Source organism: Lagopus muta, chromosome 8, assembly GCF_023343835.1.
Source record: "Lagopus muta isolate bLagMut1 chromosome 8, bLagMut1 primary, whole genome shotgun sequence".
Taxonomy (NCBI): Eukaryota; Metazoa; Chordata; class Aves; order Galliformes; family Phasianidae; genus Lagopus; species Lagopus muta.
Genome location: NC_064440.1, coordinates 218514 through 245655, shown reverse-complemented (window position 1 = coordinate 245655; position 27142 = coordinate 218514). Strand labels below are relative to the sequence as shown.

General features: G+C 38.9%; 1 protein-coding gene across 2 annotated transcripts in view; it reads left to right on the top strand.

Annotated features, from left to right (window-relative positions):
* Window positions 1-27142, top strand: part of TANC1 (tetratricopeptide repeat, ankyrin repeat and coiled-coil containing 1) — a 69627-nt gene that overhangs the window by 30677 nt on the left and 11808 nt on the right. For both annotated transcript variants that reach the window (XM_048953687.1, XM_048953686.1), the window contains 15 exons: window positions 7817-7918; window positions 10737-10858; window positions 11724-11913; window positions 13138-13395; window positions 14246-14371; window positions 15473-15754; window positions 16394-16545; window positions 17546-17777; window positions 19102-19268; window positions 21017-21624; window positions 21798-21906; window positions 22132-22254; window positions 23127-23363; window positions 24423-24608; window positions 25443-25521. In XM_048953687.1, coding sequence (XP_048809644.1) covers window positions 7817-7918; window positions 10737-10858; window positions 11724-11913; window positions 13138-13395; window positions 14246-14371; window positions 15473-15754; window positions 16394-16545; window positions 17546-17777; window positions 19102-19268; window positions 21017-21624; window positions 21798-21906; window positions 22132-22254; window positions 23127-23363; window positions 24423-24608; window positions 25443-25521 — 2973 coding nt within the window. The remainder of the gene's footprint in view (window positions 1-7816; window positions 7919-10736; window positions 10859-11723; window positions 11914-13137; window positions 13396-14245; window positions 14372-15472; window positions 15755-16393; window positions 16546-17545; window positions 17778-19101; window positions 19269-21016; window positions 21625-21797; window positions 21907-22131; window positions 22255-23126; window positions 23364-24422; window positions 24609-25442; window positions 25522-27142) is intronic.

Genomic DNA, 27142 nt, shown 5'->3' with positions numbered 1-27142 from the left:
TAGCAGATTTTTTTTTAAATGTCTGAATATGCTTAAAACTGATACTTTATGGTTAATATTTCAGTTAGTAGAAAAATCAGCTGCAAAATTGTACATGTCATTAACAGTGTTGTTACTGATTATTGTTTTAAGGGAATACTTGCTTCAGAGTGTTGCTTATGTTTTACAGCTAATTTATTTTGTGTCTATGAATATGAAATATTAATAGATATATTGCTGTTGAAGTGATTTTCAGTCTGTTCTTAGCAGTGACCATGTGCTTATGTGTATGCCTTACTAAATAAGGTACTCCATCTGCTTCCCTTTTATCAGCATTCTGCACATATAAATCATTCCAACACTCTAACATCAGTTGACTTGATTCAGGTCAAAGCATGAGTGTCAGGTGAAATTGTCCATATTATTGAGCAAACACTCAGCAGTTTTGAAATTCTTTGTTGTAAAGCTTACGAAGTGTAAGAAGAGGACTGGCAAAAGTGGTTTTTGGGTGGCACTGAGAAAGGCCTTGATGAACAACCATCTTACAGGAAATTAAAGAAAATTTAAAGAAATAGGAGAGGATAGCAAATAAAAGTGTTCTTATTTTGACTATCAGTATTTACAGTCCAGGCAAAAATCTGTGGCACAGAAAGTAGGACTTCATGTTTTAATGTAGAGGGAAACATGTTGGCTTTTTTTGCCAAAGACTTAAGTGAACCTTGGGATCTAACTCCTTGTTCTGTTGCTGTTGGGAAGACTGAACTGTATTTGAGATGATATCTAGCCAACATTGCAGCTCAGTTTCCTTTAGTGACACACTTTTATAAGTGTAGTAGAGACTGCTGTTTCTCTCGCAGAAAATGCTTAACAGTCCCTACATTTCAAAAGGGAAGCCATATTCACACCTTCAGAATCATTCCACTGTGATCAACAGACCAAAAAATAAAACATACACAGAAGATAGAGAAGATTCCCTATGAAGCATTTTGAATACATTGGCGTTTCTGTGCCGTTGTTTTGGATGAAAGCCTAACTAGATACCTAGCCAGTAGAGACATTCTGTGCTATTCCTTTGAGTTTCAACAAATTGAAGCTGATGGAAAATGATTTGATACAAATGATCAGGCTAGCATCCATAAATAATAAAAAGCAAGGACGCTAGCTGTACTAATTGCAAAGCACTCTGTTCAGTAGCATATTAAGAACTTTTCTGTGAGAGTGACGGAGCAGTGGAGCAGGTTGCCCAGAGAGACTGTGGCATATCTGAAGATATTCAAGTCCCATCTGGATGCCTACTTGTGTGATTTAGTGCAGGGAGGCTGCTTTAGCAGGATTGGATTCCATGATCTCTAGCTGTCGCTTCCAACCCTTGCAATTCTGTGCCATGAACAGTATCTTGAGGTTTTATTCATGATATTATGGATGAAAGCAGCAAGGATTGCAAGGAGAGTTAAAGAAGCATCCTGAAGTTCAGATGTAATGAAGCTGTTCTAATGAAACTACTACTCAGTGAGGTAAATTTCACAGTATTGTTAATACTTCTGAACATCTCTGAAAATATCCAAGGCAGTAAACCAAAGGAAGAAAATTGTCCATTGAAATATTGTTCTGCCTTAGTTTCTTTCTGTAGTTGTAATTCATCTCATAACCCAGGTGTGCTGATGGTCTTATGTATATAACATGATACATTTGTGTAACTTACTTCCTTGAGCTGAAATTCTGTTTAGTATCAGCTAGACTGAAACAATATTCCATGTATTCAGAGATAACGATTGAAGAGCGTATCACTAAATACTTTTTTTAATTAAGAATTTTTCCCAGGTCTTTATTGAGCCCATTACCTACTGAATTTTGGTTAATAAATTAAAATCAGTCATGTTTCTCTAGCAATAAGTTTCAGAGTTATACATTCAAAAATAGAAGCTATAGTTCACCAATAGTTACTTGCTCTTAAAATGTGTTTTTGAGGGCTGCATACTGAGAACATTTCTACTTTTCTAGCAGATGTATCCTTTTGTCTTGTCCTGCATCTCTGTTTGTTGTTAAAAATGAGTACTTAATTATGCTTATGTCATCAGTGGAAAAATATTTTTTTTCCTGATTAAATTATTTTAAAATACTGTGTAGAATAACACTGCAATGGAGATTAACAGTTTGCTTTTACTGTTTCTCCTTTCCTTACTGTTTCTGCATATTTCCAAGTAAGTGTTAATCTGTGACTTTGGAGGGATATTTTTTAATTATTTTTCTTTGGTTGTTTTCTCTGCTGCCTGAGCAGAAAGCTTTACTATCTCTTGTCACTTCTTCAAATGTAGCAGCATTTTGAGGTGGATATGGGCAAAACTTTTCCTTGCATAGTTGCTTCATCCACTCACAATCTGGTTATTTTTGCTGAAAAAAAACAGCATTTCTGCTCCACCAAAAGTGATTCAGTTAATGTTGGAGGTATGTTTTAAACGTCATTTCCTACCTTCACAGAGAGTTGCACGTTCATAGATAGTGTTTGGAAGAAAGCAAGTTCTTTAACTGTGTCCCGTTAAGCAGATGGTATTGCAGATATTTTGAACATGTTAGTAAATTTTGGAAATGTACTACACCATGTAGTGGGGGAGTGGAAGGGCAAACAAAAAAAACAACACAGAAAAACAGAAAACAGTTTGTAAAACAGTGTTCAAGTAGCATTCATATCCCAACGGGAACAGTTTAAGGTATGATTTTAAGTTACATTAAAAGAAATATTTCCTCATTGCTGTCAGGCATATTATCCTTAATCAGGTGCACATTTGCTAATTCTGAAGGGTTATTTTACCTTCTAGATTGTTTCCATTTTCTTTTAGTTATCTAATATGCAATAGTTGGAAATAGGTTACACTTGAAATGAGTTTCCCTTTGAATGTTGTATACCTTCAGGTAGTTCTTGACTCCAGATTCAGGCAATAGAATGCTTTTGCCAGAAAGTATTAGCTGCACGTGTGCTGTGGGTAGTATGTTGGTTTTATTCTGTCCCTGTAGACTAAGAGGATTTTGTGCCATCATAGACATATCTGTTCCATGAATAATGTAATTATCAGCTCTCCAGTTTGGAGACATTCATATTTAGCAAGTTTAGAGGCATCTGTTCAGAACAGATTTGGAAACTGCTAGTCTGGGGATTCCCTGGACTTGGCTTTAATGTCTTTTTGAAACTGCTGTTGTGATCACTGGCAAGGCACTTTTCTTTCCCTTTCTTTTATGCACTACCACTCTAGGTAGGAATTCAGGATTGAGCCTGAACTGATCTGTCTGAAATTATTCCTCATGTGTTAGGACATTGGTTCATTATAGATGGGTGTGTTGATAAATGTGCACAACTGACAGAGGTACCTTGGCTGCAGTGCATGCATGGTAATAACTGCCTTTTTGCCAGTCAGTCTGCAAGTAGTTCAGCTCCTAGAACTTCATTATCCATGGACAGGCAGAATCACAGGAGAATAAGCTGAGCTTCTGAACTGGAACGCAGAAGGCTCTACAATCCTGTTTGCACAACCTACCGTGAGTGACACTGTGTTTTAATTATTTGCATAGGAGGTGGGGAAGCTTTTTGTTTGAAGAGCTTGGAAGAGTACCAGTGCTTCTGGATCTGGTTCAATCCTCAACTGTAACTATAAAAGGAGGGAAGAGAGAAACGATATCTTAACATACTAAAGAGCCAAAAAATACTGGCAGAATTAAAGCTACTGGTTTGTTGGAGTCAAAAGCTTCCTTAATGAAAGAGTTGATGAGGTGGAAAAAGGAGCAGAAAAAAGCAGGGTAAGGAAGAATTTTTCAGCATGAGATCTCTGTCTGGGAAAGGGATCAGTAAGTCACAGTAAGTCAGTCAGTCTCACATCTGTGTCAGGAAAGGTCATGGAGCAGATCCTCCTGGAAGCTATGCTAATGCACGTGGAAAGCGGGGAGCTGATACAGGAGAACCAGCATGTCTTCATCAAGGGCAAATCCTGCTTGACCAACCTAGTAGCCTTTCATGATGTTGCCTCTGCAATCAATGGACAAGGGAAGAGCCACTGATGTAATTTATCTGGACTTCAGTAGGGCCTTTGACAAGGTACCCACAGCATTCTCACAAAGTAGGGTCAGCTGAGGGCATTACCTAGTCTGATCTTGAAAACTTTCAATGATGAGACTATGCAGCCTGCCTGAGTAACAAGTTCCAGTGCTTGGCAGGGAAGTGCTCCAGTCCATAACTGTTTTGGTGGTTCTCCAGTAGCAGTAGGAGCTCTTGCTATCAGCTTCTTTTTCCAGTTTTACCTTTGAATGGACTTCGGCTTTCATAACATTGTCCCTACAGAAATACTGTCCCAACAGTATTTCTGAGTTCCTCCCTTTCTCCTGTTACCAGCTCCTTTTTGTACTGAAGCAGAGTTGTGAGCAAAGCCAAACTCCTGTTGCAGTATCAGGGTGGACTGGTTTTGTGCTTGGTGGAGACTGTTATTAAAGACCTATCAATATCCTGAGCTCTTTCAACCCTGAATTGCTTGAATAAGCTTGAGGCAGCTCTCTTGAAGTTCAGGCTTTGTAGTCTGCGATTTGCTTTCCTCACTCCTGTCATTCTTGTAACCCACTATGTGATTGATGTTCAGTACAACCAAGGCTGCCTTTGGTTATCACATCCCAAACCTGTGCTGGAAGAGCTGTTGTGCATCATCCTTGGTAGATCCATCTAATTCATATATAAAGTACACATAACCTTGACACCCTCTAGAAGTCTGGATTGTTTCTGTCTTGTCACAGTGCCCTTCCAGCAGACTTCAGGAAGATTAATATATCCCTTAAAATACTGCTGCCTTTATGATTTCCTTTTCTTCTCTTACGATATGTAATGTTATGTAGCACTTCAGAATGAAGCTTCTCCCATTTGAATTTGACAAAATTAAACTTGGAGGTTCCTTGTTTAAAAGAATAGAAGTAAAAAAACACAGTATGTGATCATGTAACCGTAAGTCCAAGATTATGTGGAAGTTGGACAGGAAACAGTCATCATGAAACATGAGAGGGTCTGTGCTTTTGCTTTTGAGACTATTTATTATTATTACAATTCTTTGGAAAAGGACTAATATAGAAACACACAAGATGAAAAAGTGGGATTCTAGCTGTAGAATAATTTTCTCTGGAGCCTTGTCATTGCTGTGGCCTAATGGTATTAAAATCAGAATGTCAGGTATATTTTCAAGTGAGGAAACTTTCTTTCCTACTCTTATGATGATCATGCATGACAGTGAGAACCTGAGATTTTAGCTCTATAGTATAACCAAAACTTGTATATAAATGAGGGAAAAAAACATCTATTGCTAAAGCTGGGGAAATTTCCTGAAACACCTCAATTTTTGCATTTTGCCAAGTCTAGTTCTAGGGACTTACTAGTTCTGTGTTCTAGGGACTTCTTGGCAATATTTTGTTTCTTCTGGATGAATCAGTACCTCAAGCTCACCAAAACCTTGAAAAGTTCAAGTGGCTCTATTAGACACTTCACAAAAAATTGCAATAGTTCCAGTGTTTTACCTTAAACTTTAAGACAGGAATTTGGGTTTAGTACCTTCGGTTTTCAGTATCATGAATGATGATATTCCCAGTTGCCATTCAGTTTAAATAACTTGATTTTGCATAGGGTAATTTTGCAAGATTGCTGGTGTATGCTTTTCCAAAACTCTCTCAGTGTTGTTATTGTTTTTATTGTTATAAAATTCTGTTGACATATTTTTTCAGGATGTAGATATATGTGTTTATATATATATGGTGGTATTTCAGCTCAGTGGCATAATTTGCATTAATGTGTAGCAGCTGATATGCCTGTAAGATCAGAATTTCTACATTGTGTTTGTTGTGCAAATGTTGATCCAGTTGTACCAGTATACTTTGTCTGGAAAGCCTTTAGAGGGCAGCATCATTCCCTTTCAGTTAGACTTGGCTGACAAGAAACACTGTTCTGCAGTTAACGTTTCCTGCAGCTGCTGCTAAACCATATTTAGCAAGGAATGGGTTCATAAACAGCCTGAAACCAAAGCAAAAGCTGCAAAATTAAGTGAATCAGCTTCTTTTTTGAAAAAGTATGTTTGTGATTACACAACTCTTTAATACTAAAAGTTGGCATGTTTGAACTTAACGTGTTCATGAACTAGAAATGCTATGTTTTCATGAAAGCAAATACCATTACTAGCCACTCTTTAATTTGTTTTTTGAACTAACTTTCACCTTTCCTTAAAATCAGAGCATCAATATTTGGATAAACTATCGAATAATATAAAGCCTCTTGAGTTTGAGTTATGTAGTGTGCTGATGTTGCAGGCTTTGTTAAGGCACACACAAGGTGAGCTGGTGATCCAAAACAGCCAGCACGGCTTCTGCAAGGGCAGTTAGTGACTGAGCGCTCATATGGCCTTCTGTGGTGGAGTGCTGACATCAGCAGACAAAGGATGGGCAACCGATGTCTTTTACTTGGACTTCTGCAAAATCTTTCTTATGGTCCCACACCACGTTCTTATCTCTACACTGGAGAGAGAGAGGGATTCAAATGGTGGACTCTTCAGTGGAGAAGGAATTGGTTGGATGGTCCCAGCCAGATGTCGTCAGTGACTCTGTGTCCATTTGGAGGCTCATGATGAGTGGTATCCCCCAGGGGTCTGTCTTGGAATCAGTATTTAACTAGGTCTTTTCCAACCTTGCTTATTCCATGATTCTGTGATCTCCATCAGTGATACAGTCAGTGGAATCAAGTTCACCCTCAGCAAGTTTGTGGATGGCTCCAAGCTAAGTGTTGCAGTTGATGCAACAAAAGGAAAGGATCTCATCTGCACAGCCCTGGCTTGAAGAGTGTGTGAACTGAGTAAGGTTCAACAAAGCCAAGTGTGCGGTATTGCGCCTGGGTCAGGGCAATGCCAGCTATGTGAACAGACAGGGAAAAGAACTCAGTGAGAGCAGCCCAGCAGAGGGGTGGCAGCGGGGAGTGGGAGGGAATTGTCCACCTCTTCTCTGGGGGATCTGCCTCCAGGCCTGGGGCCGCCAGCAGAAGAAGGATGTGGGGCTATGGAGAGGAGGGCCAGCAGGGTGCTCAGAGGGCTGGATCACCTCTGCTCTGAAGGCAGGCTGAGAGCTGGGCTCGTGTGGCCTGGAGAAGGTTCTGGGGAGGCCTCACTGCAGCTTTCCAGTCCTGGGGGGAAGTTTATAATCAGGAGGGAGCACAACTTTTTACGTGGTTTTAAACTAAAGGAGGGGAGATTTAGGTTAGATATTAGGAGGAAATTCTTTATTCAGAGGGTGATGAGGCCCTGGTTTTGCTGCCCAGGCCAGTGTGGGTGCCCCATCCCTGCAGGTAGCAAAGGACATGGATGGGTCTGGGGCAGCCAGCCCATGGCAGGGTGGGGCTGGCAGGGCCCTTCCAACCCAAGCTATTCTATGATGCTGTGGTTCTGTGAACTACTTGTAGCATTTTTATTTTAGTTTTAGAGCTGCTAATAACTAAATTATCTTCCTGTTGTACTGGAAAATGAAAGCTCTGTAAAAAGGAGGCCTGCTGGAAGTTGTACAAGTTTGAACATAAAAAAAAAATCCCTCTTTACATATATAGGAAAGCCTGAGGACTGTTGGAGTAAGCAGACTGGTTTACATTCCAAAAAGCACAAGTAGAGCATTTATTTCTCACAAGCCTGAAACTGCAACTGCTCTTGAGTTCTTACAGTAGCAGCTGTGTGTCTAAGAACTAGTTCCTCCAAATTATTTGCGTCTCCGAGGAGAGACACTTTACATTTGAAATGTGTGGTACATCTGGAAAAAATTAGATACATTCAGCTATTTTCCTTTACAGGTCCAATCAGGAAGGCCAAGTATGTGGAAAGTCCTAGAGTGCCAGGTGAGGCAATTCTACTGCTGAGAAAACAATCAGAGCAAGAAGAATTCAGTCAAAATGGTAAGAATCTGTTCAGTGATATTTTATCCATTCGCTTCTAAGAAAGTGATAAAAAGTAATAATGCTGAAATTTGATTCTTTATTTGTAAAAGTGTTTGGCAGATGCCATGTTCTTGTAGTAAGGATGAGATGCTTTTCATTACGTTCACACGATCTTCGTAACTGCTTCAATTTTTGGAGATGTGCGCATACTGCAGGCAAAGTGGTACCAACTGTTGTTTATTACTGTGTATGCCAAAGGTTTACTAGATTCTTCATGAATTCATTTTCAGTGTAAATTGATTCCACAGGTACAGCTCTGCACTGCATAGAGTTCAGCATGTTAGAAATGTTGTGAAAGCTTCCTAAGTAAGAAGAGGCTGTAACAGCAGAATTCTGTGTTGACAAAGCTGGTAAAAGCTACCTCTAGAGCCAGTGGGTGCTCTTGGTGCTTTAGGCTCGTTACGTTTGGCAGGCCCATAGTAGAATGTAGCTTTGACAATGAATGGCATGGTCAAAGCAGAATGACCCATGATTTGGTATATGAGTGTATGCACCATATCATGGATTTCATGTGTTTAATGTTACTTTTATTTTTTTAAGTTTTAAGACCTTATTAAATTAATTGTGTGATCATCAGGCTCCAGATGAGTAATCTTTGTTTATTTTTTCTTTTCCCTCAATTTTAAGGGAAGCAAGTGTTTATTTTATTGTTGTTTTTAAAAAAGCCTGTTATCTTTAATAAGTAATAGTGAAAATAGAATTCACTCCAATTGTTTCCCCTCTGCCCTATGTGATATGTTATATTTGGCCTGGTCCTTGTCACGCTTCCACCTTCGTAGCGGTGTTAGCGCTTGTAGTCCTCATCTCCCTTACCTAAAGCTGACCATCTTGTAATAATCTTCCTCTTGACAGAATTGCATTCCCAGAAAAACAGAATGCTAATAGCCAAACTGAAACCTACTTTGGCAGGGGGGTTGGACTCGATGATCTCTGGAGGTCCCTTCCATCCCCTACAATTCTGTGATTCTGTGATTCTGTGATGGGCTGAACAACTTAGGCTCTTGGATTCTGTCCTTGTTGCTGAACTGGCATTTGTACTGTCTAACACTTACTCAAATTTGCACAAGGTTAAAATTTAAATAAAGTAATTATAGGTTTTTGTAACAGTTCGTAGAGCAATGAAATAGTTGATTTAATAAACTCTTTAATTTATAGACTTTTTATTTTAAAGATAATAATCAGAATTGCACTTACTATAGAGGAAGTACATTTTCCAGCCTAATATTCCAAGACCTGGCAATGTTCTGAGTTGCAAAAGCTTTGGCTATCTGATTTCAGAAGACACCGTTTTGTAGAATTCCTCCTTTTGGCATTGCTAAAGATGGTCAGATATTCCAGAGTAAAACCTTAACCTGCCCACAAAGTTCAGCAGTTTTTGTGTTTAAGCAGGCATTGAGCTGGAGTGAAATGCAGAAGGATGTTCTTCTAGTGAAATACTCATGTTTGCAAACTGTGGGCTTTGTTGCTCAGTAAAATTGAGACACTAAAGTAAAGCTTACTGAGCAAGCTGTTCAATTCTATTAAAATCACTGTTTTCTCTGGTTTTCTTACAGTCTACAGCTGGGGGAAAATATGCTGTTTCTTATAAATGCCACTAAACATCTGTTGTGTCTTATATGTTTGGAGATCATATGTTGTGGTATTTTTGGGTGGTTGTTTTTTTTTGTGAAAAATCCCCACCATGTCAGATGCATTTGGCTTAGTAAAGCTGCAAAGGAAAAACAGAAGTAAAGGAACAGTTTAGTTGTTGTTACTATTTTCCTGCTGTGTTTTTTGATGGTGTAGAAGTGCAACCGAGTGTATGCTTTTCTCTTTTAAAGTTCGTTAATAAATCCATGCAATGACATCTCTCTCCCTTTCTTCACTCATTCTCTGAGGCATTGCTCATCAATTAGGAACTTTTTGTTACCTGAAGTCTCCAAACTGTACACTGATACAGCTGTTTCGAAGAATGTCCTTGTTACCTTCCAGGTGTCTGGGGATGAGATCTGCAGGCTTGCCTTGCTCAGACCACACTGACTGGAAAGTAGCTCAGGCTGTCCTTCACTTTTCCTTCGTTACGGGACTGGGTAGAAGCTGATGCAGCTGGTTGTTCTGTAATGGAGAATTCCTGTTGTGAGCAATTTCTCAGTCATTAGATGATACACCTTATTAAATCGACTGTTTATACCTGAGAACAACACAGGCCAACATGTTCTTCTTTTTTAATAGTCAAAAGACTTTAATATTGTATAAATGTTTCTGTTGGGGAATAGCTTTATAGTTTGATAGATGATTCCAAACTCTTGGCAATAAAGAAATATTGGTATTGTTGCAATGTTTATGAATCGTCTGTGTTATCAACTCTACTTTTCACATTTTTAATGTAATGTGAAACTTTATAAAAAATTACTGGAGTAGACTTTCAGTCTGACAGTGAGCTTTGATAGTGTCATACTGCTGTTGATTCATACTAGTCATCGTGTTGATCATCAATCCAGCGATGAACTGTTTGTTTTAATACAGCTGAATTCACTTAACCATTTCTGTTTTGACTGGCAGGGTGGTGGATTTTTTGTTTGTTTGTTTTTATCCCCAGATTTGTGCAGCTGTGCAGAGAATCCAAGGTCTACCAACAGTTTAAAGACTACGTGGCATCGTGGCATTAGCTTCTCTGTTAGGGAAGCTGATAGAAGATCTGCTGCTTGCACCTGATTGTACTCTTTCTATCTCTTGTAACGTTTTGCAAGAGTAACACTAATTTTCATCAATTTTCTTTCCCCACCTCTCTCTAAAGCAAAGCCTGATAAAGACTCAAGCTGTTCTCCTGCAGCACAAGAATTGATGACAAGATTGGGTTTTTTACTGGGAGAAGGGATACCAACGTCTGCTCATATAGAAGAAAAGAACGAATCCATGGTAGGATTATTGAAAAAATGTATTTAATGTTCATTCTGCTTTTGAGAGTTCTCATGCTGTTTTCCCTATGTGCTACTTGCAGTTACTTGATACTTGACCAAAATGGGTTCTATTTTAATAGTCATAAGGTGGTAGAATTGAAGCTGGATTATAACAGTCAAGTTATAGATATTTGGCTTTGTGTGTTTTGTGGTTTGGTTTGTTTGTTTTTTTTTTTAATTGTGAGTTGATCTTGCCTTCGTCCCTGCTCTGCCTTATTTCTTCCTGGTTTTGTCAGTGAGCTACAAGAAGGGAATATCTCAGTGATTTACTGAAATAGGAGCATATTTGGAGGTATCCTTTCCTGTCCAAGAAATTCACTTCTATTTGATGGTCTTTCTTCCTCAGGTAGTGGTAGAGGAGCTAGAGAGAAGCAAGTAGCTGATATCTGTATGAAGTTCATGTGCTAACTCAAACACTGTAATTATGAATTTCTTTCTTTCCTTTCTTCTTTTATAATCCCAGGCCTCAAAAATCATCAGTTTGGTTTTCCATGACAGGGGAAGGTTAATAAGACTTCATTTCCATTGCTTCTAACACAAAGTTTGGATATGTATTTTGCCAATAAATATTTAAAAGAGTAGTGAATCATGAGTTCTTACCTTTTTAAGATTTCAAGGTCTCAATTTTAAGACTTGTAAGATACTTTTAAGAGTAATCTGAAATTGTGTCATTAAGGCTTCCGATCAAGATACAGCTTCCACTTCTTGAAATTTTCACTCAGAAAATGAATGTTTTGCTTTAGTTCACCTTGATGTTTCTGAATGTCCACACAGTGGGGCGCTGCCTTCTGTGCAGTGACTATTCCTTTTTCTTCACACTGCAGTGTACAGTAGCCAGTCAAGGTGTCAGTCCATGCTCTACCCTCACAAGCAGCACTACATCTCCCAGCACTGACAGCCCGTGCTCAACTCTCAATAGCTGTACTGGCAAAGCAGCAGCCAACAAAGCTAGTCCCTGTGAAACCATGAGGAGCCCCAGCTCCACCCTGGAGAGCAAGGACAGTGGAATAATAGGTAAGCATCTTAATTAGTAATGCAATTAATAGAAGTTAACCTTCTCATAATACTGCAAGTTCAAATAACTGTGATTTTATGTCAAAGCTAGATCCCAGTTCAAATCCTTTGCACTTGAAAGACTGAAGTCATATTTTTACCTGTTTTAATTGTTAGGTGTGCATTTCTCTTTTTTTCATGATGCAGTTCTAATTTCTCCATGTTTTCATTTAAAATTGTTAATTTCTTCTGTTTATCTCTTATATTTACCTCTGTAACACATTTCATTATGAAGAAAGACAGAGCACCCTGAAGCTGGTTTGATTTCCAATGAAAGAAAATCAGTGCTTTTCTTGTGAGAATAATTCAAATCAGGCTGTTTAGAAACAGTGCAGACTTTGAGTAATTTTCATGAAAGTGAGGCTAAAGTGGGACATCAAGGAGGAGATGAACTTGTGTGATCCACTGCTGATGGATGAGTGAGCTGAGTCAATGCAGGCATTTCCAGTGCTGTGTCAGTTGTCTTTAGATAACCTCAGTAGGTTTTTTTCTGTAAATAAGCAAAGCTCTGAATTCTTTGCTGCCTTGTTTGTATCACCTTTTTTATTTCTGCTCCCTGGTTTAATGGTTCAGTATCAGTACTGCTGTCCTGGCTGTAACTCCTCCCACCTTCTTGTACACCCTCAGCCTCCTCACTGGCAGGGCAGAGAAGTGGAGAAATCCTTGACTCTGCATAAGCAATGTTCTGCAGCAGCTGTAACATCATTGTGCTGTCAGCATTATTCTCATCCTGAATCCAGAAGACAGCGCCATATCAGCCCTGACCTTCACCCAGAGGGTGATGAGGCACTGGCACAGGTTGCCCAAGGAGGCTGTGGATGCCCCATCCCTGCAGGCATTCAAGGCCAGGCTGGATGTGGCTCTGGGCAGCCTGGGCTGCTGGTTGGCGACCTGCACACAGCAGGGGGTTGGGACTGGATGATCTTTGAGGTCCTTTTCAACCCAGGCCATTCTGTGATTCTGTGAAAATTAAACCAGTCAGGCTTGCTTTCCTTGATTGCATTTGGCAGTTTGAGAAGCTGTGTTGTTGGGCCTTTTAGATAGGTAATATTACTCCAGTTTAACAGAATATCCACTGCAGAACCAGGCCCCAAATGCTATATGAGTTTGAAAGCTATACTGCATATTAACACAGGTAGGCCATTTTCTTGTGATGTGTACTTCAGTTCTCATTTTCTTTCTCAGCAACTGTCACAAGTTCGTCAGAAAATGATGATCGTAGTGGATCCAGTTTGGAATGGAGCAAGGATGGGAGTCTTAGAGCTGGAGCACATCGAGGAATTGGTCATGATCGAAGAACTGACAATTGCTCACCAGTTGCAGAAGAGGAGGCCGCTGGATCTGCTGAGAATCTGCCAAAAGAAGTACCAACAGGAGAGGGTCCTGTTCCTTATACTCAGAATTCTGGATCTTTAATAATGCCTCGTCCAAACTCTGTTGCAGGTGAATAGTGAGATACAAAAAGGACGTTTTGTTGATGATATGACATCTCTGTTTAATATTTCAGTTGAAGTTATGTTGTTGTTAGCATGAAATACTTTTATTGGACAAAGAAGCATAAGTTCTAAACTAAATAGGTGCGTATTACATAAATTGCCTGAAGTGTTGTGAAATTGAGAAATACCTAAAGAAGTACATCTGACTTGAGCTCCACTAGCAGTACCCAGCAAATGCAGTAACAGGATATTTGCTTACATAACTATAACCCTGCAAACAAAATGATTGGATGAAGTGCTGAGAAGTATAGGTGCCGTATATGTGACACCAGATGTAGTTAATAGCTAAGTGAAAGGTACAAGTCAAGTAGTAAACTCAGAGTGAAGAAAACCAGTAGAGAGGTTAGAGGGCTTGGTTAGAGGGCTGCCTGCAAGGTACAGTTTGGTAGCAGCTCTGAACTGTCTTTTTTTTTTTTTTTTCTTTTTGAGCTTCTTTTCAGGAATTAGGAATGTCACTTTAAATTTAGAACAGAATTCAGGAATTCTTTTCAGGAACTCAGGAATGTCACTTTAAATTCAGCAGGCCGAGTTTTGCACTGAATACAAAAGCTGGGGAGAAAAGCATACTTGAGTGAAGAACATCACGCTTTCACTGAGCATTTCAAGGAGACAGTAGTATAGGAAGAAGAGCTCTCTCTTTCCATATAGAGAAACTGCTAGCTTGTGCTTTATTCCCACCCCATCCCCTCCCCCCCCCCCCAAAATAGTAAGTAAATAACTGTAAATAACAATATTCTGTGTAATTTATTGTGTAACAAAAATAAAACTTAATGATCTTCAATTTTTTAATACTGTAGCAACAAGTTCTACCAAACTGGAAGATCTGAGTTACCTGGATGGACAAAGAAATACTCCTTTACGCACCTCCATTCGCTTACCTTGGCACAACACTGCTGGTGGAAGAGTGCAGCAGGAAAACAAAGGTAGGCACGTTTTCACCTGGAACTTGTTGGTACAGTCACACAGGTGTTCAGTGATTTCGTAACATGTATGAGAGTTTAGAGCACTCCTGACAGCTCACACAGCTTGTTTAAAGCAGTGTGCCTGTTCATACTTCTTGCTGCGTGGCGCTGTGGTGAATGTGTGAATGTCCATAGTGAAGTTATGTGATACCAATGGAGGCTTGCCTGGCTGCCATATTTTACCATCTCTGACACTCAGTTAACCACCCACTGCAATTTAAGAGATACTGCACTGGATTAAAAGTCTTCAGGTACTGTCATTAGAGTTCCGATGTCAGAAGAAAACTGATCTAATACCATTGAACCTGTTAGTAACAAGAATATGCTTTAAAATTTCAATACAACATTACTACTGGTATTGGCAATTTTCTGTTTTCGTATTTATTGATTAAAGGTGAACGTTTGTGTAACATTAAATTACATCAGTGAACGTTACCGTTTTTGTGAACTTCAACGCATCAAAATCAAATTCTCCTTCTATAAATCTTGCCATGTGTCTACCAAGCGTGTTGATTAGTGTTACCAAGCATGACTATGCTTCTAGCTGTGTGTAGAGTGCATTCTTTTCTCATAGCTTCAAGGAGGCTGAAGAAGAGGACAGTAACATTATTTTTATGTTACTTAAAAAATACTTTATTTAAAACTAGAGGAAAAAAAATATTATTCTCTACCTTTTTTATTTCTCTGTAGATATTTTTACAACTTTGAAGACCTGATACTGAAATGCTCAGCAGTGTGCCTCATGTTAAACTGAAAAATGTTTGGTACTTCTCATTTTATAGAATTATTGATGATTTTTTAAGAAAAGTCATGTTCAAACATACAAGTGTACTTACGGGATATTTTTAAACTTGTTTAAAGTTTACTTCTCGTTGGAATTATGCAAGTGATCCAAACTGAGCAAATTGTTTTTTCTTGTTTCCATTATGAAAGCCTTAGAAGAATTCTAACTGTGAACATGATCAAAAATGTCACTGAACAAAATGATCTTCTGAGACATGGCTGTTTTATTGCACGTCTGGCTTCCTCTAATAAACTTTTCTCCCTGCCACTTCTTCCCAGCACGTTTTGTCACCTATAAGCCTCAAGACATTTTGCTAAAGCCATTGCTGTTTGAAGTGCCAAGCATAACGACAGACTCAGTGTTTGTTGGAAGAGAATGGCTGTTTCAGGCAATTGAAGAAAAACTGAAGAATACAGATCTGGCAGAGAGCAAAGGAACAGTTATTACTGGGAATGTGGGATTTGGGAAGACTGCTATTATTTCTCGTCTGGTGGCACTTAGCTGCCATGGAAGTCGGATGAGGCAAATAGCTTCAAACAGTCCTAATTCGTCCCCCCAGAGTAAGTCCCTTCTGTAGTGATTGTTTGGGTTATTGTAATGTAACAAGAATCAAAATGTTGCTTGCTTTTCTGATCTAATTTAGTAGGACTTACAGAATTGTTTGAGTTGGAAGCAACTTTTAAAGGCCATCTGGTCTAACTCCCCTGCAGTGAACGGGGACACCAGGGATAAAGCAGTTCTGTCTCTAGAAGGCCCCTGCTAGGATCTGTAGGCCTCTGTCTGCAAGCCAATCTAGTGCCTGTGTTAATTGGAGGGGTAATGTGACTGTCATTGCCACTGTGTCTGCTGATGTCACTGCAAGAAGTCACGTTGATGATTTCCAACAGTTTAGTCACAGAGTAACTCTTAGTTCAAGTGAGTCAGTAAGTGCATAATTGTCATGACAAAACTTAACATCGTGATGGTTTTGCTTTTAGCCACTTAATCTTGATCTAAAAGCCTCCTGGATTGTTTCAGAATGGTGAAGCTGTAAATATGTATCTACTTGTATTAAAGTAGTTGCAGACTTCTTTGATTGTTGGTTCAATCCGAACTTTTGCACCGTCAATGAAGATATCCCACGATCTTTTCATATGAAACACTCTGTTTCCTGTTTTCAGCACATTTGGCCTTTTTTTATTTGTTGTTTTTAAAAATAGGCAGCGATTCCTGTCAGGAGATTCCCTTGAGTCAGTTACCTCTGTCTACTCCTCCTCCAAGCGGAACCTATATGGTGAGGACCACGAATTGTCCTGGCACTCCTGACAACCAAAGTCAAACAGGCGACTCTGTCAAACGCCTTGCCTCAAAGGTGAGCTTTCTTTACCAATGGAGCTTCTTTTTCAGCACGTTAGAAAACCTCTGGTCTTGAGGGGGAAACAGACTGATTTGCAGAGCTTCCTTCCCATAGTCGGCAGTGGGACGGCGGCAGTATGCTTGGGTACTTCGAAACGATAAAAGCAGCTGCCTACCTCTTCTGCCTTTCACTTTATTAATTGATTTCTGCTTGGTCTCGGAGAGATTGTTAAGTTGAAAAAATAAATTCCATCTGCTCTAAGTGTGTAAGGAAAGGTTTGGATCCTTAACTTCCAAAAGAGGCTGTACGTTCTCTTTGAGTATTTGCTCAGTATGTTATCAATAGGCAAAATTCTGAAAGATAAATAAAACGTTTGGGCTGTGCTTATTGAATCTATAATCCACACAGTGCAAGTTGTCTGAATATTGTCTGTTTTCCATACAGTGAGAGTTTGGAGTAAGCAATTATAAATCTGTTGGCTTGTTCTTTTTTTGTGTGTGTTTGTGTGTTATGTTATTATGCTGGTTTTTACCTTTTGCAAAAGCAGTAAAAAAGATATATATAATGACAGTTTTACATGCTTTATGCAAATAATTATGAGGAAAACATGGGATTATTGTTGATGTCTTTACAGTGATGTGTATTATTTGGAAACAGCGTTATGAAGCTCACTGAAGTTACTCTGAACACTGTAATTTCCTTGTGGCTTGTTTTTTTCAAAGAAATATAGCTTGTGTTATATTTTCTTTGTAAGCATTTTTTTTTTCTGCAGGAATCTGACGTTTTGATTGTATTTCATGTTGGCATGCCCTACAAGGTCAAAATCCATTTCACTGTCTAACTTCCTATGCCTTTACACAAGTCATCTGACTCAAATTGCAGAGTTGGATAATCATTCTAGCACTGAAAAATATTTTGTAGATGAAAGAGAAATTTAGTAAAGCTTTATCATACTTGACTATCTCATACTGTGTCTTACAAATTGATTGGGTAACCTTTGTTTTTTTTTCCTCAGGTTGTTGCTTATCATTACTGCCAGGCTGACAACACGTACACTTGTCTTGTCCCAGAATTTGTGCACAGCATTGCAGCTTTGCTTTGTCGTTCAAGTCAATTAACAGCATACAAAGATCTTCTGATAAAAGAGCCTCACTTACAAAGCATGCTTAGCCTGAGATCTTGTGTCCAGGATCCAGCAGCAGCTTTTAAAAGGGGAGTGTTGGAACCACTTTCAAACCTCAGGAAAGGTAAATGAAGTGGGAAGTGACTTGGAAGCTGCACCTAAGATGTATAAAAAGTGGGGAAAAAAATAAAAATGAAAGCCTTCAAAAATATCTATTCTAATGTCAAAGGAGAAATAGGTAAATCCTGAGGAAAGGATTCTTTAACTGTGGTGGTCGGTTGTAGCAATTATAGGTAGGTTTTTTGTATTTCGAAGTCAAATTCTATGAAGCATCCAAAGTCACATCAACCTTTTGTTTGTTTCTTGCCAGAAAACTCAAGGATAGCTGTTCAGCTTGAAATTAAGGCTCACATATTTCACATTAAAGGATTTTGGTTTTGGAAGCTACTGGCTTTAGTCACAGTTTGACTGCTTAATAGTTTTCTATGCCTGAAGACTTGCAAGGTGGATGTGATTATTGCTCACTTTTAAAAATCAAAATATGATATGGCAGTTTTCCAAGGAAACACGTAAGAACATGATTTGGTATTTCAAAGAAATAAATCCTGCAGAATCTACCTTTAGATGGCCTTGTATGCCAACTGGAGCAGGTACTGGAGATGTGGTTAGATGAGGGAGGTCTGTCTGAGCAGGGTGCCTGTGGTTCCTCTGAAAAGCAACCTGCAGTTCCTGACTCTTTTTTTGTCTATTAACAAATACGTGTGATGCTCATGGGTAGATCTGATGTTTGTTCCTGGGACATTCAATCTTAACCAGAATGAGCAGCATTAGTTTATTAAGCTATTATTATTACAAAATAGTCTGCTCAGTTTGGAAAGTGTAAACAAATACCTTTGTGATTCTTACAAGTTGTATGCTTTTCTTGGTGTGGTAAGTTCAGTAAAGCATAACTTAAGTAAGTGGTTAAAACTTAGGTCAATTAATAGCTCAAACAGCATGCATGTGCATTCTTCCCCTGTCTGTGCATCTCTTCTCTGTTACAGGCTAACAGCTTTGTTTAATTGTTAAACTCTCTTCAAATCAGTTGTAAAATAGATCCATCATAAGTAGCACATTCAAAACTTCCGTGCTGTGATAGCTTCTATTTATTTTTTTTAGCACTCTTTGGCAATGTTGTTTTGTAGTTATGAAAACCAAAGCTATTAATTGTTTCCCTTGCCTGAACAGCATCATTAAGTACAATACATAGATTGGCTGACGTGGTACTTGTACTGTTTTTCAGCAGTCAAAATGTTTAATCTGTAAAATAATGCTTGAATGCCATAAAATGAGTTGCTAGGCAGAAAAATACATTTTTATTCCCTGGCGTTTAAAATTGGAGAATAAAATGTTGCATAATAGGAGAATTTATAATCACCTTTTCTTTTTTCCCAATTTTTGCATTTCAGAGCAGAAAATTCCTGAGGAAGAATACCTGATTTTGATTGATGGTCTAAATGATGCTGAATTTCATAAACCTGATTATGGCGACACAATTTCATCATTTATTGCAAAGATAATTTGTAAGTTTCCTCCCTGGCTGAAGCTCATTGTGACTGTGAGAACTAATTTTCAGGTAAAAAAAACAAAGCCCTTTGACCTTTTTCCTACCCTCAAAAACAAAGTGATCTCTTATAGTGAGGCAACTGCATTGTTAAGAAAGAACACAGGTTTTAGAGGAGTTCAAAGTCAAGTCTGTGGGGTTGGTTTGTTGGGATTTGGTAGGTTTTTTTGCCTTCTCCTATAGAGAAATATGCAGCAACAAAGAAGTACGATAGTGGAGGTGTGTTTGCTATGTTTCAGATCTGTTTCAAATTAATGCCAGTTGAATTGATAATATGAGAAGTGGGGAAATGGAATCTGTTTCTTTGTCTTTCTGGAGGGAAATGAACAAATGAATGAGTGAAAAATTTGGTAATAATAATTAGAAGTGCGTAGTGGTCTTATCTTAAATGTTTACATGCTGGAGTCTGCTACAAGTCTGCTATTACCAAGCTCTGTGCTTTCACATTTTAGGAAGGGATAAGTTGCAGTCCCATTGTCACAGTTGATGTGATTCATTCCGAGCCTTAGTACCACTGGTCTCTGTGTTGCTTCATCCGTTTGTTCTCTCTGAGCAAATAAGTCAAAGTTAGAGCATCATCTTCTCTCAATTAAGCAGTTGAAAGATACCTGCCACAGTCTTTACAATGTTTGAGACCCTATAGGCTTTTTCTTGCACTACACAGCAGTGTTCTGTTAGAAGTTATGTCATTGTTGGTTTTTTCCAGCACTAATCTCGTTCTAACATCTTCATTGTTTTTTTTTTAATTTCATTATAATAATAATACTTCTAAAAGTATGTCTTCTTAATTGTCCTTCACCTTCTCCCTTAGATAGCAACCTTTTTATTTTTACAGTGCTTGAGATACAGCCCTGCCATCCCCATGCTACCACTCAACTAGGCATCCCACATTTACAAAGAAGAAAACGTGAAGGAGAACTGCAGTCCAGCTCCATAGTATATATTTCCTAACACAGCAAAGAGTTTGTCTAGACAGAAGTAGGCCATAAAAATGTATTCAGGTTGACATGCTGAAGTGTATGACTGTGCCATACGTGATACTTGCCTTAAACTAAACAGGGCTGAATGTGTGTAGTAAGTGCCTTTCTGGTATGTTATTACTAGACAATGTGACAATGAGAATATTCTTTTCTCCTTGCATCATTAGATCTGTTCTTTAATAGATCACAGAATCACAGAATGGCTGGGTAGGAAGGGACCTCAAGGATCATGAATCTCCAACCCCCTGCCACATGCAGGGCCACCAACCTCCACATTTCATAGCAGCCCAGGCTGCCCAGGGCCCCATCCAACCTGGCCTTGAACACCTCCAGCAATGGATGGGGCATCACAGCCTCTCTGGGCAGCTGTTCCAGCACCTCACCGCTCTCATAGCAAAGAACTTCTCCTTACAATCCCTAGACAGTCCCTAGATAATTCCTTCCACCTCCTGCCCTCCCCTTGCCCATTTTAGAGTCCAGTTCTGGTAACTTTTTTGTTCCCTTTGTTTTGAAGTGGTCATTTTTATAGGAGATGAGCTATAGCCTTGCAGGTCAGTGAAACAATTGAGAACATCCTATGGAAAACGGTTGAATGCAGAAATGCTGTTTTACCTCTTACCAGTGGACAACATTTGCAAAATCGCAGTAGTGACAGTGAATTTGGTTTCAGTCCATCTCCTGCTTGTTACAGAAGGCAACTATAGCAAAGACACATTGCTGAGTACTTAGTGTTCAGTCATGGAATGCTATAATGCCTGTGTTTTGTTCTTTCTTCCCCAGGAGGTAGCAAGTTCACTGCCCTTTATCACAATATCCCTGGACAATTTTCCAGACAGCAAAGAAATTCACGATGACTTGAGTGCTTACATTCAGTACAGAATTAATAACAGTCAGGAGATTATAAACAACATATCTTTGAATGGAAAAGCTGATGCGGCTGTAATTGGGAAAGTGAGTAACCATCTGATCATGAGAAGCCTGGGATCTTATCTCTATTTGAAACTGACTCTGGATCTTTTCCAAAAAGGTCATTTAGTAATCAAAAGTGCAAGCTACAAGGTAGTTCCAGTGTCTCTGTCAGAACTGTACTTACTTCAGTGCAACATGAAGTTTATGACAAACTCTGCGTTTGAGCGAGCCTTGCCAATATTAAACGTGGCTCTGGCATCCTTGCATCCCATGACAGATGAACAGATTTTCCAAGCTATTAACGCAGGTCAAATAAACGGAGAACAGCAGTGGGAGGACTTCAGCCAGAGGATGGATGCTCTTTCATGTTTTCTGATAAAAAGGCGTGACAAAACACGTATGTTCTGCCACCCTTCCTTCAGAGAATGGCTTGTTTGGAGAGCGGACGGTGAAAATACTGACTTCTTATGTGAGCCAAGGTAAACAAAACTTGCAATAAGTCATTTACAAGTGACTGCAGTTGTTTTACATAATTGATTTCAACTATTGTTGAGAGGACAGAGTAAGGTAACACAAGCATGACTAATATTTTCCAAATTTACTGGGAAGTGTTATAAAAGCTGTTCTCCTTGAATTCTGTTCCTTTTACTAGGAATGGACACGCTTTATTGGCTTTCATGTTTTCTCGACAAGAGGGAAAACTAAACCGCCAACAAACTATGGAACTTGGTCATCATATACTTAAAGCTCACATTTTTAAGGTAAAGCCACTAGCGTAATAGATTTCGTGATCTATATGTATCAGTGTACCTTAAAGATGCTTATCTAAGTTGCTTTAATAATTCATTAGAAGCTTGTGCAAAACACTTGAAATTGTTACTGGCATTAACAAAAAATGTCTCTTCCTTTTGTATTGATGAAATATAGCTATAAATGGTCTCTATAACACTACAGAGAGACATTTCCTGTTATATCATTCCTGCTAGGGTCTCAGTAAAAGGACTGGAATTTCTTCCAGTCATCTTCAAGCCTTGTGGATTGGTTACAGTGCTGATGGACTGTCTGCAGCCCTTGCTTCTCTGAGAAACATCTATACACCCAATGTGAAGGTAGGAAAATAAGCACTCGTGCGTAATCAGTGTTTCATCTGTTGCTATTACTCTGTTAATGATGTTGAAATTAATGTAACAGTTCAGAAGAAAACAAAAACGCTGTGCATTTGTAATTATTAACTGAAGCAAGCCTGCAATACTTTTTCAAGCCATTTTTCATGTCCTGTTCAGTTTTCCTTGGTAGTTTTGGTGTAAAGAGGGACTTCACCCTGATTTTGTTGTAGCCACACTCTGTTACTTCTGACCTCCTGAAAAGGCATCCTAAGTACAACCTGTTTTGCTGAGCAAGGTTCAGCTGTATTTTCTTGTATGGGAGAAGTATCAAGTGAATTGAATTGTAAAAGAAGTAGTACTGTGATACCAAGAGTGTGATAACACAATGGCAGAGCTTTACTTTATGAGTTGAATGCCCTAGATTATGGATTGGGAAGGCCAAGGATCTGTTGTGATTTTAGCAAAACTGCTGTGCGCTTTGATTGGAAATGTGGTTGTCTACACCTGTGCACATTCCAATTTTTTTTAATGCAATCCAGTTCTTCATTATTTATATATATATATAATAGTAGCCCAAGAAGCTTCAAAAATGGTAGTATTACAACACAAGAATTTGTGGTGAGAATGCAGTAAGTTCCATGATAGAGGTGGATCTTATACTGAGAATACATTGTTACATGGTACAATAACTTGTTTGTTGACAGGTGGTTTTTAAGTTTTTTTCTGCTTTGTGTGTGGTAAAGTCCATGTCTGCCAGTTAAATCTGCTTCAAAATCAGGGAGTTACACATAAGGATCTAAATGAAAAATTTGGAGTTGATTAACAATTGAAGCCAAATTTGAAGTAAAGATTGTTTTATTTAAATTGAATTTTAGGTGAGTCGGCTGCTGATCTTGGCAGGTGCAAATGTGAATTATAAGACTGAAGTACTAAATAATGCTCCAGTGCTGTGCGTTCAGTCACACCTTGGACATGAAGAAGTGGTCACTCTTCTACTTGAATTCGGCGCTGCTATTGATGGAACATCAGAAAATGGAATGACCCCACTTTGTTATGCAGCAGCTGCAGGTCACATGAACATAGTTTCACTGCTGTGCAAAAGGGGAGCAAAGGTAAGCTGATGAACAAAGACTGCAATTTTCACAGCCAAAAGTCTTGCAGGGGCCTAAGAAAGCTGCTGTTGATTACATAACTGTGTGCTGATGTAATTAACACAAAGAGAATTCCAGAGTACAAAACGAAAGTCCGGAACATGTTACACAGACTTCTCAACTGAGCATTTTCTCTCTAATCATGTCCATGACTAATTTTACATGCATTTCCAATTACTCTGAAGGTAGTAGGACTACACACCTACCAGATATCAAAACCTTTGCATCACCATTGGTTAGAAACAAAATGCAGAGAAGGACTGGCCTTCTTGCAGCATTTGCAGTGCAATCAGTCAGCCCCCTCTGTGAACGGATGCCTAGTTCCCTCCCAGCTGGAAGACTGTGTACTTCCCTTTGTTGTAGTCCCAGCCCAGACCGTAGCCTGTTGAGGTCTATGAGAATGGCAGCACAATCATTTGACATATCAGCCACTCTTCCCTCTTTTTTGTCATCTACGAATGTGGTGAGTTTGCACTGTGTGCCATCATACGGGGCACTGATGAAGGTGCTGAACGGTATCAGGCCCATTGTTCATCACAGGATCATACTGCTGATGAGTTGTCTCCAGCTGGACTTTGTGCTTGGGCTCATCTGATCAGCCAGTTTTAGGTACACGTCACTGAATGTTGTGTAACCTGTATGTGTCAGCTTGTCCATGGCAGTGTTATGGCAGGCAGTGTCAGAAGCCTCACTAAAGTTGGCACAGACAACACGTGCAGCATTGCCAAGCGAATCACCTTGACTTCTTGTGGATGACAGTCAGGCTGGTTAAGCGTGATTTTTCCTTGGTAGATCAATCTTGACTGTTTCTGATCACCATTGCATCCCTTGTGTGTTTAGAAACGATTTCCAGGGTTAGTTTCTTCATAACTTTCGCAGTGACAGAAGTGAGGCTATTGGATCTTCCTATTCCTCCTGTTTTTGAAAATAGGGGTGACATTTGCTCTCTTCCAGCGCTCAGGAGCTGCTTCTCTCTATGACCTTTCACTGGACTTTTTAACTTTATTTTTTCCAATGCAGGCTGACTATCTAGACAAAAAAGGGCAGTGTGCTTTGGTCCACAGTGCATTGAGAGGGCATTGTGATATCCTTGAGTATCTCCTGAATGTTGTTTGGATAGCTTCTTCTCAGGAACAAAATTCACTAAGAAAAAGCCAAGCACTGCAGCAAGCACTGACAGCAGCTTCCAGTATGGGACACTGCCAGGTAGGTCGATAACTGGAATATTTCCAAATCTCTTGGAATTTATCAGAATTGTACAACAGTACTTGCTGCTTTTTTTTTATTTTTTTTATTTTTTTATTTTTTTTAAGGGTTTGTAAAGCAGAGTTGTTGAAACTTCTGATATTTTAAATACTATGCATTCTTAGTACCTATTGTAAATGCTGTAATTAAATATCCAATAAAATGAATTGGTTCAGAATTTGGTCTATTTGTAATTCTGTCTTTTCACTGCTGCTCTTGAAGTTACACTGAGTCTCCAGTGGTAGTGATAATATTCAGTGTTTCACAGCATGCATTTGAAGATTCTGAACTGCAATTAACTTGAATTAACGATTAACTCAATCTAGTAAAAAATCTTATTTGTTATGCGCTGATGAAAGTGAAAGCAGCCAACTACTCAGTTATGAGAAAAGTTGATCTCATCTATCGTAAAACATTACGTTTATCTAAAAATGTCCACCTACTTTTTATTCATTCTTCTTAGCTAGAAAAAAACGTTTCATTAATTTTAAAGAAATCACATTCTGCCATTTCAGATTTTAGTGCTTTCCGTGCGCTCGCTGTGCATCATGAGGGCACTTCTCATGCATCCTGGAAATGTCCACGTTACCCACATACTTTCGCCTTTCCAGTTGTTGCTTTTTCAGCAAGCGAAAATGCAGTGTGATGTTGCTGCCTTTACCTGCTTGCTGCAGCCTCGTTAACCATTTCTTTAAAGTAGCCTTTAGAAGAGCCTTTAATGTAATGATCTTTTGATGGCAAATGGAACGTGGCTTGATAGGTTTTTGTGCTAACTAAGTCTGCTGGTTTTGACAGGTGGTTTGTTACATCTTGGCAATTGAGAAGGAGCATGAAGTTGACATCAATGACACTGATACCTTGTGGGGAGAAACAGGTATTTTCTCGCATTTTCTCCAATTAGAGCTGCTCATTTAAGAAGAGGATTTTTTGTTTGTTTGTTATTTTTTTTCTGCTTTTTTCTGGTTACTGGAACCTATCAGTTTTCAGAATAAATGAAGTTTGTAGGCACAGGTGCAGAAGTTTTAACTACTTAAGCCTACTCACCTCATGGGTTGAAAACAAGAGTTGCTCTGTGTTAGAATCACTATAAATTAGTCACTGTCTACTTAAACTGCAGATTGTCCTTGGGAATGCAGTGCTTCAAGCTTCAGTATAGAATTTCATTCAATTATGTATCTGTATACAAATTTCTACTTTCAAAAATCTCATCCATTTGCCATAAATCCAGGCCACTGCCTCCTTCCTGCTGACACTGGATGAAAAGATGGGGCTTTGTATGGGTGGCAGATACTGGATTATTGTAATTTTTTAAAGGGACACAGTAAACTGTGCAGCCTGCATATTCTAACCTGAAGTTAGAACGAGTACGTAGACTAATTCTTTCTTTTGTCCTTACAAGATCAAATGATCTATCTGAGCACTTCAGTTACCATTGTTTTCAGTCAGGCCTCTTCAACACTAGGACAAGAAGAATTCCAATGGATGATGAGAGTCTTTGTAAAATAGCTATAGCAGGGCTTAGCCCTTCCCTACCAGTTGAATTCTTCTGTAATGCTTAAATATTTGTAAGATTTGCATTTAATGAAGATCACTGGGAGACTGAAAAAAGTAGTGTTAGTTTACTGGTGAGGTGCAGTTTGCCAGGTGTGTTACAGTGCTGTACAGATGTTTATTTTTACTGGAAAAATAAAATTGAAGAAATACGAGGAACAAATTTTATTTATAACGTATTCTTTTTATAGACTTTAATGTTTTTAAAGTTTTACTTTTTCCCAAGTAATTTTCCAAACTTTGTTGTCTCATATCATACACAGAAACGTTCTTTTTTTCCTACAAATTACAGTTTCTGTCTAACATTGTTGGCTGCAGATCAAAAATCTGTCAAATTACTGGGGTTTTTTTTTCATCTTAATGAACTGTTCTTACAGCTTCTGTTCTGCACCAGTTGCTTGTTTAGCTGTTCATTTAAATTCTTTCCTCCTTTCTTGGGACAGAGTGGGCAGAGCTTTCGCAGAGCACTGTATCAGGTGATTTTCAGTGGAGTTGTTGGAATTCCTGAGCAGGGTTCAGTCGTGATGATGTTCAAGCAGATTTTAAGGGTTCTGTAATCTCACGCTTGAACAGAGTTATATTGTTGCTCTAAATCAGTTATACCATAAGCTAAAAAGCTGGTGCTCCCTTTGGAAAGGGCCTGCTGGAGCGAGAAGCAGCTTTCTTCTCATAGGAAAAAGAACATTAAGGAAAAAGGAGCTTTAACTGCCTCAAAGATAGGCTGGTGGTTTTATCCAACATTTTCATAAAGATTCTCTTTCACCTACAGGCTGTGCACATGATGTTTTGTTATCTGTGAGAGTTACCTTCTGATTTGCCACAGAGCATCTTTGGGTTACTGGCTTAACCTGCTTTTGACTAATCCATTTCAGTCTGAGAATAGTTAAGAAAATCTCGTGGGCCAGTTGAGTTGGAAAACAAATAGGAGGTCCTTACCACTGATA